The sequence below is a fragment of the Rhinoderma darwinii genome, chromosome 2 (assembly GCF_050947455.1).
Source record: "Rhinoderma darwinii isolate aRhiDar2 chromosome 2, aRhiDar2.hap1, whole genome shotgun sequence".
In the NCBI taxonomy this organism is placed as follows: Eukaryota; Metazoa; Chordata; class Amphibia; order Anura; family Rhinodermatidae; genus Rhinoderma; species Rhinoderma darwinii.
In genome coordinates, this window is record NC_134688.1 from 220633660 (window position 1) to 220655727 (window position 22068).

Here is a 22068-nt window from a genome sequence, read left to right on the forward strand (position 1 = left end):
CTCCCCCTTCCCCTCTACATAGACTTCTATTGGCAGGCTGTGAAGAAACACATGGTACATTTTAAGCATTCAGCTTTGAAGTACTAAGAATGGATGCATGGCACATACCTGGTACAGTTACTTGGATGATATTGAGATCCTCAAATCCAGTGACCGATTTATTAAGTGCCTGTATTCTTTCTTAAAGTGATAACAAAAATTCATTTAGGCAACTTCGGTTTCAGAATTTATAAAAGATAAATAATATTGATTTAACCGGATTAGATCCACCAATCTCGAAAAAGGTACAGATCACTGATATGCTTACAGTTTATGAGATTAAACCTGTTGCTAACCTATATAACAGTAATTCTTCTAAAGTGTTGCTCATTCTTATGTCTGCTTTGAGTCTTTTGTCCACTCTTTATGTCTGATTTGACAACATTCACGGTTTACATTCACATGCTGAAAACCTAACCTGTTCTGCTTACACAGCTGCTAGGATTATTAAAGTCAATCAGTGTAGGTAAGAGCTATTAGCCTAGAGTTCAGGACAGAAGATATTTAGCTCGAAGATTACACTGATACAATGTAACAAACCCTCAGTTATAAGCAGGACTAGATCAGGACAGGTATTTAGCCTCTGCATGTAAACAATGAATATTTCCATTAATTCCCTGGAAGCTTATGCTTCGTTCACATCTGCGTCGGGGCTCCGTTCATGGGTTCCGTTGGAGCTTTCCGTCAGGGGAATCCATGAACAGAACCCTGACTGAAACAAACAAAAACCGTAGGTTTCCATTTGCTGCATCACCATTGATTTCATTGGTGACGGATCCGGTGCCAATGGTTTCACGTTTGTCACTATTGTGCAAGGGTTCCCTACGGTCTTGATTTTGTCAAAATGATGGAACCCTTGCACAACGGTGACAAACAAAACCATTTGCACCGGATTCGTCACCATTGAAATCAATGGTGATCAAAACGGTTTTGTTCATGGGTTCCCCTAATGGAAAGCTCAGACAGAAACCATTAACGGAGTCCCGATGCAGATGTGAACGAAGCCTTAGATAGTAAAAGGTGAGGAATAAAAGTTTACTTAGAAGGTTTCATAACTTTTTCTTATGCAGTGAATAAGAATTATTTACAGTCAATAATGCAATATTAGAATTAATAGGACTACTAAATGACAACAAAAAAGAAATGAAGAAAATAATGTTCTGGATGTCACGACTGGTACTATACTCAGGTGATTGGCTTAATAATGGAATACTTACTTTGTGGGTATTGTAAAGATGTGTCTTTTGCGGCAGCCTCAAACAATTCAGGTCTGATAAAAGATAATTACAATTATAGTACAAACACAGACATTGAGCTTTCTTACAGAGGTTGCACGGTTTCAGTAAATTAATGTTATCTTTAGTATAATTAAAAATTATAAAAAAAAAATCCAATATACTTTTTGTATGAATTCCTCACAGTTTTCAACATCTCTGCTTGTTGTTATCTAGTAGGAACACTCATTGTTTACTTCCAGTGAACACAGGTAAACAGCTCGTTACATTATGTGTATTAGAACTGAGTCTTCTAACGATCCCAGCACCTGCGTGTCCATCACGACCATGGACGGAATTGTATCTCCTACAAGTAAACAATGAATGTTCCTAATGAAAACCAAGAGATCTTGAAAATTGGGAGGAATTAATCCAGAAAGTATATTGGAAAACTGTATAACCTTCAGCTAAACAAAAAATAACAAATTTTTCAAAACTGGACAACCCTTTTAATAGCGAATTAAATATAGACTGCCTTACTTTTTAATTATGAATTTAATCTTAGCTCGGTTTCTGAGAATTTTCTCTAGTCTAGGAATGCCAAAAGTGGAGGGTCTGCGAAATGGAACTCCCTCGGGAAGGCCTTCCACGTAGAAGTCTTCTGGGTAAGATTCAAACAGCGCAAACGGCACCTTAAATGGCTCTTTTATACCTAGAGCCTCCCCTAAGTACAAAGAAGCATATTAGTTGGTGACATGTTAAGAATTTATAGAGATGAGAGTACTCTATGCATTATGGTCTTTGGGGACAGAACAGTATATATATATATATATATATATATATATATATATATATATATATATATTTGCTGTCAGATATGCATTACTACATTTCAAAATCTTCCCCATAGACCTGTAAAATTCCTGTTTACTCGTCTACTGTTCATGCTACAACGGTTCAGCTAAGCTCCTGCATTAAAGATGGGACAATAGGCAAAACTTCAGACTAAATCCCTTTTCTGACATACTAAATTTATAAACCAGTTACAACCAATACAAAACAGCGAACTGATATAACCACATGTCGATGCGCAGCCAAAAATGACAAATTTTGTGGCACGCTGTCTATTTAAGCTTCACAAGCCATAAACAGTGATATGTGGCTGTCCATAATATTACAAACTAAAGCGGTCAATAGACAATCTGTTCACATACAGGAAGGCAGAGAATATAGACCACGATAAAAAAAATATATCTGCCATACGTTAGCACCAACCACTAAGCCGCCAAATTGGATTTCGTTTCAACACAATGAGACGAGACATCTCTTGGATGTATCAGTAGAAATGCACTTGGTTTTATTCTTTTAAAAATTTAAATTAAAAAAATATATAAATAAGCAGACTATTATTAGTGGGAATATATAATTTATAATATTTTGAGATTATAAAGATAGTTACCACATTTCTCGTCGAATAGCGCATCAACTTTTTGCTTTAGATCTGTAATTTTTGCATTCCAGGCCTCTGTTGTAAGAGGAAATGGGACAATTAATTTTATAGACGATTACTAAAGATTATATTGCTGCATCAAAGATTAATAAATTCCCTCTAAATTACAGATGTTACAAGTGATATAAGAATAGAGACAGTGACAGGATATTTCAATATGTTTTCATGTCAATGATTCATGGTGTTTTGGAATACCCACCTTTCATCTCCATTGTCTTTATAGTCTGTAGATGTCAAATCTAATGTATTTGTGCTTTATTTTGATTGCCATGTTTTCTGTTTGTCTTTACACGGTTTCCTGGAAACATTGTTGAAGAGTCTCTATCACCAGATTATAAGTGCCCTATCCCCTACCTAATCTGATCGGCGCTGTAATGTAGAGAACAACAGCGGTTTTTATTTTGAAAAACGATAATTTTTAACCCCTTCCCGCTGCAGCCCTTTTTCATTTTCGCTTTTTCCTCCCCACCTTCCAAAAGCCATAATTTTTTTATTTTTCCGTCGATATAGTCCTATGAGCGCTTGATTTTTGCGGGACGAGTTGTAGTTTTTCGTAGGACCATTTATTGTGCCATATAATGTACTAGGAAATGGGGAAAAAATTATTTGTGGGGTAAAAAATGAAAAAAAAACAGCGATTCCTCCATGGTTTTTTATGTGTCGTTTTTACGGAATTCACTGTGCAATTAAAACAACATGTTAACTTTATTCTGTGGGTCAATACGATTACGGTGATTCCAAATATATATAGTTTTTTTTCTATATTTTACTACTTTTACAAGTAAAAACCTAAGTAAGAAATAAAATTAATTTTGCGTCGCCAAATTCTGAGAGCCATAACTTTTTTATTTTCCGTCGATTAAGTGGTATGAGAGCTAATTTTTTGCGGGATAAGCTGTAGTTTTTAATAATACCATTTTGGGGTACATGCGACGGTTTGATCACTTTTCATTTCATTTTTTGTGGGAGATTAGGTGACCAAAAAATAGAGAGATTCTGGTGTTTACAGTTTTTTTTTACGGCGTTCACCGTGCGTGTTAAATAATGATATATTGTAATAGTTCAGACCTTTACGGATGCGACGATACCAATTATGTTTTTTTTTGTTTTTTTTTTACTATGCTCTAGGGGGAAAATGGGAAAAGGTTTTTTTTAAATTAATTTTTTTACATAAAAAAAACAACTTTATTTTACCAATTTTTACATTTTTTTATTAGTCCCCCTAGGGGACTTCAACCAGCGATCGCGTTGGATCGCTTGCACAATATACTGAAATACTAATGTATTGCAGTATATCGTGATTCTAACAGGCTTCTATTAAGCCCTTAATAGGAGTGCAAAGTTGGCGGACCTGGGGGGCCTTCATTAGGCTCCCAGGCAGTCATAGCAATCACCCCCCCCCCCCCGTGATTACGTTGTGGGGGGCGCGATGAGCTGTTAGAGGGGGTTGCGCCCCTCTAACGATTTAAATGCTGCGGTCGCTATTGACCGCGGTATTTAATGAGTTAAGAGAGTGTGATCGTGCTCGAGCGCGTTCACGCTCGTTACTCTGAAGTGTCGGATGTAACATACAGCCGACACCGGCATCGTATGGAGCGGGTTCACTCCGTCCGTGAGCCCATTCCATACTTCCCCTACCAGACTTTGGCGTATGGATACGTCAAATGTCGGGAAGGGGTTAAGCAAGTTATGAACAATTTTAGATTTATGCTAATTACTTTCTTAATAGACAACTGGGCGTTTTTAACTTTTTACCAAATGGGCGTTGTAAAAAGAAGTGTATAACGCTGACCAATCAGAATCATACACTTCTCATCGTTCCAGCCCAGCTTCTTTCACTGCACACACAGCGTGATCTTGCGAGATCACGCTGTGCTGTGTGATTAAGTCCCACAGAAACGTTACCGAAGTGTCGGGAGTGTGAATAGACATGGCATCCTGGCTGGAGGCGATGTCTATTCACTCTCAAGACACTTCGGTAAAGGTACTGTGAGAGTAAGTGACAGAACAGCGTGATCTCGCGAGATCACGCTGTGCTGCGAGTACAGCTAATCAATGAAGAGGAGTGTATGATGATGATTGGTCAGCGTCATACACTTCTCTTTACAACGCCCAGTTGGTAAAAAGTTAAAAAACGCCCAGTTGTCTATTAAGAAACTAATTAGCATAAATCTAAAATTGCTCATAACTTGCTAAAAAATTATCGTTTTTCAAAATAAAAACCACTGTTATCTACATTACAGCGCCGATCACATTATGTAGGAGATAGGGCACTTATAATGTGGTGACAGAGTCTCTTTAAGCAGACTAACTGCTGTTTTAAGATTGTATTATTCTTATTATGTGTCTCTTTAGTATGTCGAGTGCTCAAGGAGCTGTAAGTCTATGTCTGAAAAACCGCACTAAATTGCGTTATCATAGCGACGCGTCCCTCTGTTCTCTGGTCAGCCAAGCCTCCTGGGATGACGCTGCAGTCCATGTGACCGCTGCAGCCTGTGATTGGCTGCCACGGTCACATGCGATGGAACATCATCCCAGGAGTCCAGGCTGACCAGAGAACAGAGAGACGCATCATTATGACAACACCCGGAAAGGTAAGTATTATTTGGTTTTAATAATCTTATTAAAAAAAGTAGTTTTTTTTCTGATACGTGATTTTTGCAGCAAAATCGCAGCGTTTCCGCTGCAAAAATCGCAACATCTGCTATTTGTTGTGGGTTTTACCCCCCCATTGAATTTAATGGGAAAAACCTGCAACGATTCCACTGCATAAATTGACATGCTGCGGATTTAAAAAACGCACCGCAGGTCAATTTATAAAGGTTTTTTTCAGCAGATTTATTTCTGCAGCGTGTGCATGAAATGTGTTCAAATCTCATCCACTTTGCAGCTACTGTAAATGCTGCGGATTTTCTGCACAGAATTCAACTGCTGAAATTCTGTAGCATTTATGCTGGATTTCTGCGAGTTCCACTAAGAATAGAAACTGATTTTCAGTCGCAGAAATTTCTTCAACAAAATCTGCCGCATGTGATTGCACCCTTTTGATGACTTTCAGCTTGCTCTCTACCCTCAATTGGCAGGCACTGCCTTGTTTTGACTGTGCCAGAGCAGCTGCAGACATAGTCAAATCACTCGGGTGCTTTCACACTTGCAGTTTTAATGCAATTTTTGGAGGCCAATGCCAGGGGTGGATCATAAAGGGAGAGAAGATATAGAGATAAGTGAATTTCCCCAAAATTTTATTCAGTTCCGATATATTCTTTTGTCTGGGTGTGTCTCTCATGACATTTTTATGCACCATATTGCACATATCAAGCTTGTTAAATGCAACTAATAAACATCGTGGTTTTACATTGAAAGTTTATGCCCTGCAGGAGTCTTTCAAATTGGTTATTAGAATATCAGTGACGAGGTCTTCCCCTGTGAAGCGCTGCTACCTTGTTAGTACAGCCTTTTCCACAGACTTGACCGCGCTCTCGCTCTGAAGATGGCCGCTGATGAAGACGCATGTGACCAGGCATGTCTATCTATTAAATAACACTGCACACGGCAAAGGAAACTGCGCTCGCCGTATCTTTTTGAAAATTCGGACCGAATTTGATTTGTGTAGAATCAATTTGCTCATCTCTAGAGGGGAAGTATATAGGAAGTACATCGGAATGATTCTACTTCTTTTTTTTTTAATCCACTATTAGTTGTGGCTTAAAAAACGGCACAAAAAATTGCATCAAAACCGCACATAAAGCCTAAAGCCTCCACATAGGTATGTATTAGGAAACTATGGTAAATTAAATTTATTATACATGCAAGGACAACATTGGAATTACAAAATAGTTAATTTCTTTTACCAAAGGAAAACTCTTTGCCCCTGGGTTTACAGGTCACTGTAGAGCCATTGATTTGAGGAGTACAGATCACTACATTTTTGGATTGACCTGAAATAGAATTAAGGCAAATATAGGCAAACAAATCTGAATTAGGACGGCAAAGAATTAGAAGGTTAAATAGAACAATCTAAAGTACATGGAGCAGAGTCTGATTATACATATAGTTACATAGTTCATAGGGTTGAAAAAAAGACACAGGTCCATCAAGTCCAACCAATAATCCTACCGTGTTAATCCAGAGCAAGGCAAAAAAACCCACGAGATGGATGCCAATTGCCTCATGAGGGGAAAAATTCCTCCCTGACTCCAAATATGACATTTAGAATAAATCCCTGGATCAACATCTCATCTCCAGAATCTAGTACTCACAACTTGTAATATTATTTTTTTCAAGAAAGGCATCAAGGCCCTTCTTGAACTTGCTCAAAGAATCAACCACCACAACATCCTGTGGCAGAGAGTTCCATAGTCTCACCGCTCTCACAGTAAAGAATCCCCGACTGTGATGGTGGTGAAACCTTTTTTCCTCTAAATGTAGAGGATGCCCCCTAGTCCTTGTTACAGCCCTAGGTATAAAAACATCATTAGAAAGATCTCTGTACAGTCCAATTATATATTTGTACATTGTAATTAGATCGCCCCTCATCCGTCTGTTTTTCTAAACTAAATAGCCCCAAGTTTCATAATCTTTCTTGGTACTGCAATCCGCCAATTACCTTAATTACCTTGGTTGCCCTTCTTTGCATGTCCTTCTTATACTCAGGTGCCAACATTTGTACACAATATTCCATGTGAGGTCTGACAAGTGATTTGTATGGAGGCAAAACTATAGTCTTGTCATGAGCATCTATGCCTCTTTTGATGCTTCCTAAAACTGTATTCGTCTTTGCAGCAGATGCCTGGCACTGGTTGCTAAAGTTAAGTTTGCTGTCCATCAATATCCCCAAGTCTTTTTAAGTGACATTTTTACCCAGTGCTTTACTATCTAAATTGTAGCTAAACGTTTGACAAACTTCTGACATGTCATAGTGACTGTCATGCCCATGGCCGCGGGCCATCAGGCTCACTCGCCTCTGACGCCCGCAGCCATGGATCTGTGAGCACTGGCCCCAGTCTCCTCCTCAGGAGACGCCAGTGCTCACTTCCGCTGACCTCGGCCGGGTCCCGGCCACCCCCTTCCTCCCACGCCTGAGCGTTGTTGTCGTATCCTAAGTTTGTCTATGCAAATGGTCTCCTAGTCTTTCCCAGTTCCTGTATCCCGTTACCTGTATCCCGTGCTAGCCTGGTCAAGTGCCATGCTGAGCTGAAGTCGCGCTGTGATGTATACCACGCCTGTCCTGCTTCACCACCCCTGACGTCTACCTACTGCCTAGTCCCAGCCGAGCCTGCCTTGCTACTGTCCGAGCTGCCACAGGTACCCTATACGAACTATAGACTGTAACCTGCACCCTGTTGGCCAGCTGCCATACCGCCAAGTCGGTACGGCATAGTGGGTTCACGAACACAACGTGACAGTGACATGTCAGAAGATTGGATTGGAGGGACCCCCACCAATCGCTAGAACGAAGCTTTTACTGGGCCAAAGTACATAACCTTACATTTATCCACATTAATCTTAATTTATCCTCTCTGCCCATGCCTCCAGGAAGCCGTGATGTGGGAGCTCCAGGGGGTTCTAGAATTTTTGATTTTTAGACTTTAATCCATGTTGTGTGTAACATCTTACCTATGATCTAGTAAAGTGTTTGTTATTTGCCTCAAACAAAGATGTCACTCTCTTACATATAGCGCAGATGAAGGTCTGGAGGTCCAAACAGACTTTACATGTGGTGGGAACAAGATTCCTATGTTGCAGTAGTGATACATTCACTTCAATAACAGAACCGAGTAAAACTCAATGCATATTGGTTTCAGATAACATGTGAATTAAGCAGATAAATAGATGGTCTTCTATGAACTACAGGCATCTTATAGATCCTCAGTTTATTCAATTTCTGGGCTATAATTATACCTATTTACTTACAAATTGCACTTCCAGAGGGACTGCAGATATCTTAATAGTCTTACCATAATCTGCAGACTGACTTCTTGGACTCTGTTCTTTGTCTGAGTTCTGAACTCCTGCAAACAAAAAAACCCCACAAAAATAGGTATTTTGCTAATTTTCTTATAGATGCACAGAGGGCTACCAGGAGAATCCGCTAAATGGCATACAAAAGGCTAGGTTCACACCGGTATCCATGATGCGCTACATTTCCAACATTTTTGGCAGGATCTACGACGGAGGCCCCTAACAAAGCCGTCAACGAAGGTGTGAACAGAGCCTAACTAAATGTCATACATTAAAGAGGCTCTGTCACCATATTTTGCAACCCCTATCTGCTATTGCAGCAGATCGGCGCTGCAATGTAGATTACAGTAACGTTTTTATTTTTAAAAAACGAGCATTTTTGGCCAAGTTATGACCATTTTTGTAGTTATGCAAATGAGGCTTGCAAAAGTACAACTGGGCGTGTTTAAAAGTAAAAGTACAACAGGGCGTGTATTATGTGCGTACATCGGGGCGTTTTTACTACTTTTACTAGCTGGGCGTTCTGACGAGAAGTATCATCCACTTCTCTTCAGAACGCCCAGCTTCTGGCAGTGCAGACACAGCCGTGTTCTCGAGAGATCACGCTGTGTCGTCACTCACAGGTCCTGCATCGTGTCGGCCACATCGTCACCAGAGGCTACAGTTGATTCTGCAGCAGCATCTGCGTTTGCAGGTAAGTCTAGCTACTTACCTGCAAACGCTGATGCTGCTGCAGAATCAACTGTAGCCTCTGGTGCCGATGTGTCCTCGCTCGTCTGACACGATGCAGGACCTGTGAGTGACGACACAGCGTGATCTCTCGAGAACACGCTGTGTCTGCACTGCCAGAAGCTGGGCGTTCTGAAGAGAAGTGGATGATACTTCTCGTCAGAACGCCCAGCTAGTAAAAGTAATAAAAATGCCCCGATGTACACACATAATACACGCCCAGTTGTACTTTTACTTTTCAACACGCCCAGTTGTACTTTTGCAAGCCTCATTTGCATAACTACAAAAATGGTCATAACTTGGCCAAAAATGCTCGTTTTTAAAAAATAAAAACGTTACTGTAATCTACATTGCAGAGCCTATCTGCTGCAATAGCAGATAGGGGTTGCAAAATCTGGTGACAGAGCCTCTTTAACCATTTACCCAATACAATGGAAAATGTATGTGTTTGTTTACCTTTATGCCTATGCAATTACTTATATGTCTATATGTTTGTTTATAATAAAACGGAGAATGGAAAAAGAATGGTTACTACAGAATGACCATTCATAGTGAATATAAAAATAAGTTCACTCATTTTCATGTTTTGTGTAGTAAAATTGAATGACAGTGAATATAAGGACACTTTCACGTGAGAAGGAAAACAAATTTCTACACAGTGATCTAAGTGATTTTCAATTATTGAAAATAAAATAAATTATACCATTAGGGCACTTTAAAAAGGTAGTCCCATGAAGACATCTTATTTTTAAAAAGGTGCCAGTGCATTCAAAGAGCTATAGCTTTTTTTAGTTTTCCATCGACATATGAAAACTTGTTTTTTGCGGGACAAGTTGTATTTTTTTAATAGCACCATTTTGGGGTACTTAGAATTCATTGATTAACCCTTTCATGACCAAGGGTCATTGATACCCGTGTCCAGGTCAAATTTTCCATTTCTGATATGCACTTCTTTAAATGATAATATCTTTGCAACCGCTTTGAACATCCCAACTATTTTTTTACAAGACTTATGAGGCCTTCATTTTCTTATAGATTAATTAAATTAATTCCAATTTTTATTATGAGCAGACAAATCACTAAAAATGTGAAAAAAAAACTTTTTTGTATGTATGTATATATATATATATATATATATATATATATATATATATATATATATATATGTGTGTGTGTTCTCCACCCACACACACACATATTGTTGCACTTTCAGTTTCATGACAATCATACAGATTTTGCATATTTTAATAATGTTTTTGTAATTTTGTATGCACTGTTGTCAACACTGGCAATTGATCACTAGAAATCTTTTTAAAAGTGTCGGATTTGAATGTATATCAGTATGGTTTTGTTATATATACTGTCTTAATGTTTACTCATTATGTTAATGAGACACTCACTATATATGATTCACACATTGCTTGTATCACTATGCTTGATAAAGGTCCTATAGCAGGACGGAAACGTTGCAGCTTGTGCTGGCTTAATAAACCACCATTTTATTCACTAACACGGAGTGCTGTGGGATTTTCTTCAATATTGATCTATATCCCCTGGATCGGGATTACCTGCTTGCACCTGAGACCATCTTGGAATTGCATTGTGAGTGCTGCTGCTTTTCCATTGTGTGTATATATATATATATATATATATATATATATATATATATATATATATATACACTGTCACCCTGGAACGCTGTGAGCAGATAAGAGGGATATAAATAAGGCTATATTCACACGATGTGACAAAAAGGGCAGTTAACGGATCAATTGTCAGTTTTTCATGGCTGTTTTGCATCTTGACCGTCTGACTTTTTTTCACCGACATTTGCCATCCATTTTTCATGGACGTAAAAAAAATTGATGAATCGTTAGTGTTTTTTGTCGTAGACACCTGAAAACACCACAGTGCCCATGTAGACAGTGACGCAATACCACATTGCCCACTGTAAATAGTGTCAGTGCCCACTGTAAATAGTTCCGCAGTGCCCACATAGTGCCACACACAGTGCCCATGTAGATAGCGCCACTGTGTACCCTGTAGCTTGTGCCCTCATAATGCCACGGTGCCCATGTAAATAATGCCACACCGCCTGTATATAGCACCCCCTGCAGACAGCACCACACCCCCTGTAGATAGTGCCACCCCCTGCAGATAGTGCCACCCCCTGCAGATAGCGCCACCCCCCTGCAGATAGCAACATCCCCTCTGTAGATAGCGCCTCCCCATGCAGATACCGCCACTCCCCCTATATGTATCAGCCCCCCACCCTCCGTAATTGACACTTCCTTCCTGTAAATAGCACTGTCTAAATGGGCAGTGACGCCAGGGGCAATCTTTAGAAGCAGAATCCCCGGCGCAGAGATGTCTAGAGAGAGCCGCTGTCACTGTCCATATATCGATAGTGACGCCAGGGGCTTCTCCAGTAGGGGAATACTCGACACAGAGCGATCTGACATCAGGGATTTCGCTCCTTAGAGAGAGCCGCTGACGTCACTGTCCATATATGGATAGTGATGCCAAGGGCTTCCCCAGCAGCGGAATCCCCGGTCAGAGTGTCGGCCGGGGATTCCGCTCCAAGAGAGAGCCTCTGACGTCACTGTCCAAATGGACAGTGACGTCAGGGGCAATCTCTAGAAGCGAAATCCCCAGCACAGAGCTATCTGACACCGGGGATTCCGCTCCTAGAGGGAGCCGCTGATGTCACTGTCCATATATGGATAGTGACGCCAGGGGCTTCTCCAGTAGCGGAATCCCCGGTCAGAGTGTTGGCCAGTGACGTCAGGGGCTCTCTCTAAAAGCGGAATCCCCGTCACAGAGCGATCTGACACCGGGGATTACACTCCTAGTGGGAGTTTAGGTGGCTCTATATACGGGGGAGGGGGGTGTTTGCTATATACAGGGGGGGCACTATTTACAGCGGGGATGGAGAGACGTCGGGGGCTCCCTCTAGAGAGCTAGCCGGAGATTCCGCTCCTAGAGAGAGGTTAGGTAGCGCTATCTGCAGGGGGTTTTGCGCTATCTCCAGGGGGTTGTGTGTGGCGCTATCTACAGTGGGGGGTGTAGTCCGGGGATCTTAAAGCCCCAGCAGACATGAGAGTGCAGCACTGCTCACACTGAAGCAGCACTGCACTCATTAAACCCCGTTCAAGCCTGTCAAAGTTTATACACATGGCAACTGCATGGGGCATCGGCAGTTGGAACATATATAGCTGTATAGCAGTTGTGAAGGGGTTAACTTTTATAAACTATTTTCGTGAGGAAGTAGGAGAAATTTCGCCACGCTTTTTTGTGTTTTAAATTTATGACGTTTAGCGTGTTCTAAATAACACAATAACTATATTCAGCAGTTCGTTATGGTTGCGACGATACCAAATTTATCTAGTTTTTTTCTTTTACTACTTTTACACAGTAAAAACACTTTGATTTCTAAATTATTTGTTTTTGTGTCGCCATATTTTAAGAGCCATAACTTTTTTCTTGTTCTGCTGACATAGCTGTATGAAGGCTTTTTTTTGCGGGACGACTTGTAGTTTTTATTGGTACCATTTTGGAGTACATGCGACTTTTTGAACACTTCTTATCAAATTTTTTTGAATGAAAGATGAACAGAAAACAGCAATTCTGGCATTGTTTTTTATTTTATTTTTTACAGCGTTGGGGTCGTTACGGATGTGGTAATACTAAATATGAGTAACTTTTTACTTTCTTTCATAATAAAGTATTTTGTAAGGGGAAAAAGTGGTTTTTTTTTTTTTTTTTACTTGGGGCATTTACTAAAGGCAGACCTGAGGGTCTTTGTAAGCCCCCTGGCTGCCACGGAAACCATCGGCACCCCGTGATCGCATCGGTAGCCCCTTCCCTCTAAAACCACTCAGATTCGGTGGTCGCTATTGACTGTTACATCTGAGGGGTTAAATATGATCTGAGACCACTGCTATTGTTCTCCTATCATTGCCCCTGAAGCCTAAGTCTGTTAGCAACAACCTAGGCTTCAGGAGCACCCTGCCGAATGCGGGAAAACTTCTTCTGAAGTGCCAACGTGAAAAGGCGGCACTTTAGAAGAACTACCCCGAACGGCCGACGTAAAAACACTATACGCCGATCGTTAAGGGGTTGAAGAATTGCATCTCTATGTTTACAGATCTATTTTCTCCTGTCATTTTCTGCTTAGTGGGCCCAAGATTTCACAGGATGCAGAAACAAAAAAAAATTATTTACCAAATGCCTCAATGCTTTTATTTCTAAGTAAGATTACCTTACCTTCCATGTTTATTTTACTGACAAGTTCAGGAGGCAGATGTGGTGCTACAAGCTGTGGCCTGTTATAGGAAATGAGAACAGTATGGCTGTTACATGTAAGCAATAAATTGACGCGTTTTTCTCAACTCCTTTACCATGTAAACCAAAGCGAATACAACATTTATCAATGAGACATAGCTTTAGCATTTGTTTCTAAAGTGGCACGGGACTTGCATTTACTCCTGTAAGTATTTAAATCTAAACTATTCTCTGTTTTAGGCATGTGCTGTATATAGCTTATGCAATCCCTTCTCAAATAGAATCCTCATATATTTGATTTGGGAAGTAATGGCATTAGGTGACTGACTGTTTTATTTCTGTGTAATATTCTAGTCTACTCCAGTCTTAAAGGGAACCTGTCACCAGCATTTCACCTTTTGAACTCTACTCACCCCTCGCTGGCCGCTGCTGTCAAAAGTTCATTACCGTTATCCTCTCCTAAACTCCTCCTCTGACCGTAAAAAACGGTCTGCAAACATTTTGCGCCTTTTATGGTAATAATCCGGCAGTCTACGCCTTCCTCTTCTTATGCCCGCCCACCGCCCAAAACTGGCCCGCCCTGAATGCTGTCAATCAAAAGTAAGGAGGTGGGTTAACTTGGAAAGGCTTGAGGAATTAAGAGATGACTCTTTTGACTGAAGATATGACTCTAGGTACAGAGCCTACTAAGAAAATCATTATAGGTTACATAAAGATGTTTTTTTCACCCAGTTCCACCAGGTATTGCTGGTTTAACAGGTGAAATGCTGGTGACAGGTTCCCTTTAATATCATAATACTGTCTGTACACTGTCCCTTTAATAATAAATGTTTCTATCCAGACATTTTCCTGCACAAACAAACTCGGATGATACTTGGATGCATCCGTTATACCGATCTGATAAACTATTCGTATTGGATCCATATTAAGTCCGAATGACCGTTGGGACAGCAGAGGATTTTATTTTTGATGATTTCTAAGAATATGTATGGATGTAAAAAACATTATTTTTTACGGTCTTGTATATAAGGCCTTACACAAATGAAATCTGATGTAATCACTTGAGCTATCATTTGCTTATGGCGCAAAGGTGACCTTAAAGTGATTGTCCGACGAAAATAAAAACAATTTATTATTATTACGTTTCTAATAAACTTTAGTTTTCAAACCTGCATGGATCGCAGATTTTAAGTTCCTGTCACGTGGACCCGAAAGTTTGGATTTGCCGTTCTTGCTGTGACGCCTCAACATAGGCTCCGGGGGAAGGAGCCCCCCCTCCATTCAATGTGTCGATGACCTGGATGAAGGGACTGGCTGCCTGACTCCATTCATCAGCTAAGCCTTCGATGATGAATTGAGCCAGGTAGCCAGTCCCTTTATCCACGTCAATGACACACAGAGAGGAGGGAGGAGCTCCTTCCCCCGAAGCCTGTGTCGAGGCATCACATCAACAACGGCAGCTCAGAACTTACAGGTCTACCCGAAGGGACTGAAAACCTGCAATCCGTGCAGGTTTGAAAATGAAAGTATATTAGAACGTTTCTTTAATTTACAAAAGCAAAACAATAATTTGTTTTTCTTTTTGTCTGACAACTTCTTTAAGGCCCGTTCTGCTGCCAGGCCATGGGGCGATACTGGATGACCAGAATGCTCAGTCTGCCCCTGCCTAGAAGTAATTAAATATGTTGATACAATTTATCAAAGAGGAAACTACTTACTTCTTAACAATAAACTTGATTTTGGCACTTCCTCTCACAATCCTCTCTAGACGAGGGATTCCAAACCATGTGGGGCTCCGAAATGGTATTCCTTCTGGCAATCCCTCCACGTAAAGAAACTCTGGATTGGATTCAAACACTGGATAAGGAACTTTAACTGCTTCTGGGAGTCCCAATGATTGTGCTGAAAAAAGAGAGAGAAAGAGAAAATAAAACAATCTCAGATATTCCCGCTAAAAGCTCACCTAATACCGCATTCATTACATTTATTTAGCTATCCTACTCCTAAAATCCCATTCTGTTCCACACTCTGCTCAGGTGGAACCCATCAACTTCTCACCTGCACTTCAAGGTTGATCATCTCACCTCATCACAATTTAAAGGGAAAGACTATTCAAACTGATCTTCTAATATGTCATAGATACATGTCGAAACCAAGCATTGGTGAAATTTGATCTCAGACCACCACTAATTTCCAGAATAAAAAGGGCTCTATATTGTTCTCAAATTTCTTTGGTACTACGGTTTCGGTCACTAAAAATCTGACAACATTCTAAGCATAGGACCATTCAAATGAATGTTGGTTTGCTTACAATATTGGGGCAGATTCCATTAATGTACGTTAGTTTTCTGGTATATATATATATATATTGAATGGCAAACTTCTTGGATTAGCACCGCAGTATCACTTTTCATCAGATCCTATTTGATGCATTTAATCAACAGAAATATGGACTGTGACTGAGAATGTGGACTTTATTATGGTTACTTACTATTCTTATTTTCATTAATGTGTTCTCTCTTCCCATATTCTGCCACCATGTCAATGACCGATTACTAGTAATTGCAATAATAACAAAAAACATTATTGACCCATTGCTTACCAAATTTTGTGTTAAAGATTTCTTCAACTTGTTTCCTTAATTTAGTAATTCTAACATTCCAGTCTTCTTTTGCTGGAAAAAAGACACACAAAGTGCCCAGTGTATTCTTAATTTAAAAATTTAAGTACATTAAACAGAAAAAAAACAGTAACAATGATACTGAGAAGTAAAGTCTCGGCTTATATAAGCACTCACACTATTACAACATTATTACAGGGCAAGTATCAAGTCTTGTCATATGTACCTCCTGCATTTGTTCTGTTTTGAACAGATTCTGCGGTGTTCTGTGTAAGTAGCTCCGGCCTGTTAAGGGGAAAAAGGTGTATGAAAGTTATACAGTAATTGAACAAAAATTATAAATAATATAATACAATCATATATCGTTCATATTCATAATATTTCATAATACTTGCAAACTTAATTTCACAAACAAATAACTAAATGCCCTCACATGATCAAGTTAAATGGGAACTCTACAAAAAGTTTATCATTGAAGTCAATGAGTTCAGACCTCTACTGGATCTAAAACTATGGAATGACCAAACGCCTTTTAGTGCCGTTTAGAGACATTTATCACATTCAACACAACTTTCCAAACCAAAGATCAATTCAGATGAATAGCATACAATGCTCCAGCAAGTATCTCTAGCAGGTATGTAAGGAAAACAGGAAAAGCCATACAATAATAATTCATAGTAAAAAATAAATAAATGCCATAATATAGAATATACGCATACACCAGGGGCGTAGCTAGGGGGGGCAGGCGGGGCATGTGCCCCGGGCGCAGTTCAGAGGGGGGCGCCAGCGCCACCTCCTCCTGCACTATAATTGTACCTGTGTCGCAAGGACACAGGTACAATTGGAAGCAATGATGACCGGGCACGTTCCGTGCCCGGCCATTCAGCGCCTTTCCACGAATGAAGCGACTGGTACCTTTTGTACCAGTGAAGCTTCCGTCGCTGAAAGGCGCTGACTGACTGACAGGGAAAGTCATCCTGCCCAGCCAATCAGCGCCTTTCATAGACGCGGTGTTCAACCCCCTGGAGACCTGCGCAGAAGAGAGCAGGTCTCCATGGCTGCTGGACGGCGTGGGAGCGGGAATAAGGTGAGTTTGAAATGTTTTTATTTTTTTTAAATTGTAATAGAAGTGTGTGGCTGTATCTGCGGGGGGGACTTAGTCTACACGGGGGGGGGGGGGGGACTTTGTCTACACGGGGGACTTTATCTAGGGGGGGGACGGCTTTATCTACGGGGGATTTTATCTAGGGGGGGGGGACGGCTTTATCTACGGGGGATGTCTATCTACAGGGGGACTATATCTACAGGGGGGCTATATACTGGGCAACTATATCTACAGGGGGGGGCTATATACTGGAGTGGGCTGTCTATAGAGCACCATATATAGCCCACCCCTGTATATAGCCCCCCCTGTAGATATAGTCGCCCTGTATATAGCCCAGCCCTGTAGATATAGCCCACCCCTGTAGATATAGCCCCCCTGTATATAGCCCACCCCTGTATATAGCCCACCCCTGTATATAGCCCCCCTCTGTAGATATAGCCCCCCTGTGTATAGCCCACCCCTGTAGATATAGCCCCCTGTAGATATATTCCGCCTGTATATAGCCCACCCCTGTATATAGCCCCCCTCTGTAGATATAGCCCACCCCACTCCATAGATAGCCCACCCCAGTATATAGCCCCCCCTGTAGATATAGTCGCCCTGTATATAGCCCAGCCCTGTAGATATAGCCCACCCCTGTAGATATAGCCCCGGTGTAGATATAGCCCCCCTGTATATAGCCCACCCCTGTATATAGCCCACCCCTGTATATAGCCCCCCTCTGTAGATATAGCCCCCCCTGTGTATAGCCCACCCCTGTAGATATAGCCCCCTGTAGATATATTCCCCCTGTATATAGCCCACCTGTATATAGCCCCCCTCTGTAGATATAGCCCTCCTGTGTATAGCCCACCCCTGTAGATATAGCCCCCCTGTGTATAGCCCAGCCCTGTATATAGTCCCCCTGTAGATATAGCCCACCCCTGTATATAGTCCCCCTGTAGATATAGCCCACCCCTGTATATAGTATCCCACAAATAGCTACCCCTATAGTGCTCCACAGAAAGCCCACCCCTGTACATAGCCCCCTTGTACATATAGTCCACCCCTGTATATAGTGCTCCACAGATAGCCCACCCTTGTATATAGTATATACAGGGGTGGGCTATCTGTGGAGCACTATATACAGGGGTCGACTATCTAGTGGAGCACTATATACAGGGGTGGACTATATGTACAAGGGGGGGCTATATACAGCGGTGGGCTATCTGTGAAACACTATATACAGGGGTGGACTATATGTGGAGCGCTATATACAGGGGTGGGCTATATCTACAGGGGGCTATATACAGGGGTGGGCTATCTGTAGAGCTCTATATACAGGGGTGGGCTATCTATAGAGCACTATAGGGGGAGTTATTTGTGGGACACTATATACAGGGGTGGTCTATATGGGGGCACTATCTACAGGGGCTCTGTCAGGCACTATCTACAGGGGGCTCTATGGCAGGCACTATCTAGAGGGGGCACAGTGTGTGTGTGGGACATGGTGTATGGTGCTATTATAATTAGAGGGGCAGTGTATGGCGCTATTATATTTAGGGGCGTAGTGTGTGGTATAATGATAACTTTATATTTATTTATAGGTGCAGAAATGTTGGAAAAGTGAGAAGCTGAAGACATCTGAGCGGCAAACTGCAGAAATGGGCTATGACCGGGAGACGTCATCATAGAGGTCTGGACCGGATGGAGAGAAAGAACTAGAATGGGAGACGTCACCGTTGAGTCACTTAATGTAAATGTTCACTCTGCCTCTAATCAGTAATGTAGTCACTGTATGATCTGCAGTGAGATGATGGGTGGAATGATTATGATAGGATTTATTTTTTGTGATACGGCATCTCCCAGCATATCCTTACCATTGTTCGGGCTATGCTGGGAGCTGTAGTTTTACACCATACAAACCTATACGGCAGGGGTTGCACTAAATTGAGCTGTATTTGTGCTGGTGTTGTATATATGTACTGAGCTTGGTTCTGGTGTTGTGTATAGAACTATATTGCTTGTGAAATGTACAAATAATTTTATGCTCGCGTTACATAAAAAGAAATGACACGTCGATTGGTAGTGAAAACAAACACGGCGAGGGGGAAGGAGATGTCGGGAAAGAGATTGGGGAGGGGGGGCGCCAAACTGAATCTTTGCCCCGGGTGCTGGAGAACCTAGCTACGCCTCTGCATACACATTATATATATATATATATACACATACACACACACACACACACACACACACACACACACACACACACACACTTCCTTCCTGTATAGTTTATATAGACAGTGCAGCAGGGTGTGTGTGCTTTATGAAATAAATGGTAAATGGGAGTCAATTGACAGAGAAATGTCATAGATTTCTTACAGTCTCCAGGAAGTGACGGAGTACACCCCATCCCCGAAGAACAGGGAAGGAGCATACAGAGCCTTTTTTGTGTGTATAGTGTTAAGGTCTTTTTACACCGGCAGTAAACGAGCGCCGATCGACAATATAGACCATCATTTAGCGCTTGATCAGCTCCCCTTATATGAACTCTAGTGGTCAATGTAAAAACTGGAATATTTAAATAACTTTATGTGGATAGTTACTAGTTACATAAAAAAAATATTATAATAAAACATTTTTTTTTATTTTTTTAAATATGTCGTTTTCTGAAGATACATTCCCTTTAAACCGGATAGGTCACTTTAAACACGTATGGCCCATTAGACTAATCATTTCCACTAATAAGGCTGGGGCTAGACTTAGACTTTTGTTTTGTAGCGAGCGATAAATTGCTGCCTATAGGAATGCATTAGGCTTGGGCTATTCAACTCCTATAAAAAAAAAAAGTGCTGTCCATAGCAAAGCATTGAATAGCTTGAAAATCTCTTAAAAATTGCTCCCAAAAAGTGTGTAGCTCTGAAATCCCAGCATGTAGTGATTTAAAAAAAAGAGAAAAACTGCTAGCAAATCTCTTGACTGAAGCGATTTTGAACAGATTTTCAAGATACTCCATGCATTCCAATGGACAGCGATTTATCACAGTGATTTTTCTGTAATGAGATAAACAGCCCTAGCCTAATGCATTCCTATGGACAGCGCTTTAGCTCTCAGATCAAGTCTATGTCGCCCCAGACTAAGACTTCTGAACATGGCCAAAGGGTTCAGATTGCAGAGACGGCAGCTGAGGACGTAGTGGTTTTTATTAATACTTATGTGTCCGTGCATGCAGTACTGATGCTGCGCTCTGCACATAGACATTGATGTGCACAGCTCAGATGTGTTCTTAAAGAATTGATTTCGGTGACCATATTCACGACCAGTCTAATGGCCCTAAGTATTAAAAGTAAACTTCTTTTATCAATACCGTAAATAAACCACTTACTTTTTTATTACAAATTTGATCCGGTTGCCAACCTGAATTATCTTTTCCAGTCTAGGAATCCCATACCATGATGGGCTTCTAAAGGGGATATTGTCTGGCAGCCCCTCCACGTACATATCGGTGGGATTAGCTTCAAACTTTTGGTATGGTACAGGCATCGGCTCTGTCTTTCTCAAAGCTTCAGCTAAACCAGAAGAAAATATAGTAAAGGTTCACCTAATCTAGTTCTATGTAGTGTGATTTAAACCCTACTTCATTTACGGCAGTGATGGCAAGCCTAAGGCTGGGTTCACACGACCTATTTTTAGACGTAAACGAGGCGTATTATGCCTAGTTTTACATCTGAAAATAGGGCTACAATACGTCGGCAAACATCTGCCCATTCATTTGAATGGGTTTGCCGACGTACTGTGCAGACGACCTGTCATTTACGCGTCGTCGTTTGACAGCTATCAAACGACGACGCGTAAAAATACAGCCTCGTCAAAAGAAGTGCAGGACACTTCTTTCAGACGTAATTTGAGCCGTTGTTCATTGAACTCAATGAAGCACAGCTCAAAATTTACGGCTGTCAGAGAAGCCTCGCAAAATGCGAGGAGGAGAAATTACGGCTGAAACGAGGCAGCTGTTTTCTCCTGAAAACAGTCTGTCTTTTCAGACGTAAAGGCCTGCTATCGTGTGCACATACCCTGACAGAATCTCATGTGCATCGCCCAGAGGGCTGTATAAAACATATGAAATTAATTTGCTGTATACACAATAGAAACTTACTGCAAAAAGTGAGATGACCTCTGTACCCTTTAAGCCATAGCTTAAACCATTAGTGACGAGCATATTATAGGCCTTAATGACCAAGCTAATTATTACGTGTTTCTATCGTCGCATTAAAAGAGCTATAACTTTTTTATTCTTGCATCGACATAGCTGTATAAGGTCCTGTTTTTTGTGGGACAAGAATTCTTTAATAGTACCATTTTGGGGTATGTATAATTCATTGTTTAACTTTTATTAACTTTTTTTGGGGGGAGGGGGGATAAAAAAAACAAACAGCAATTTCACTACTTTTGCATCCTAAATTTACGCCGTTTACCATGTGGTATAAATAACACAATAACTTTATTCCAGCGGGTTGTTAAGATTGCAACAATACCAAATTTATATCGTTTTCTTATGTTTTACTACTTTTACACAGTAAAAACACTTTTTTTTTCAAAATTATTTGGTTTTGTGTCTCCATACTTG

The 22068-nt window shown here is 40.9% G+C and overlaps 1 protein-coding gene across 2 annotated transcripts in view; it reads right to left on the reverse strand.

Annotated features, from left to right (window-relative positions):
* The window catches only part of GTF2I (general transcription factor IIi), a 93356-nt gene that overhangs the window by 35044 nt on the left and 36244 nt on the right, over positions 1-22068 (reverse strand). For both annotated transcript variants that reach the window (XM_075852870.1, XM_075852869.1), the window contains exons 16-26: positions 20827-21010; positions 16584-16642; positions 16340-16411; positions 15456-15639; positions 13720-13778; positions 8721-8774; positions 6615-6701; positions 2713-2778; positions 1794-1977; positions 1257-1309; positions 109-180 (exon numbers count right to left, since the gene is read on the reverse strand). In XM_075852870.1, the coding sequence (XP_075708985.1) occupies positions 109-180; positions 1257-1309; positions 1794-1977; positions 2713-2778; positions 6615-6701; positions 8721-8774; positions 13720-13778; positions 15456-15639; positions 16340-16411; positions 16584-16642; positions 20827-21010 (1074 nt within the window). The remainder of the gene's footprint in view (positions 1-108; positions 181-1256; positions 1310-1793; positions 1978-2712; positions 2779-6614; positions 6702-8720; positions 8775-13719; positions 13779-15455; positions 15640-16339; positions 16412-16583; positions 16643-20826; positions 21011-22068) is intronic.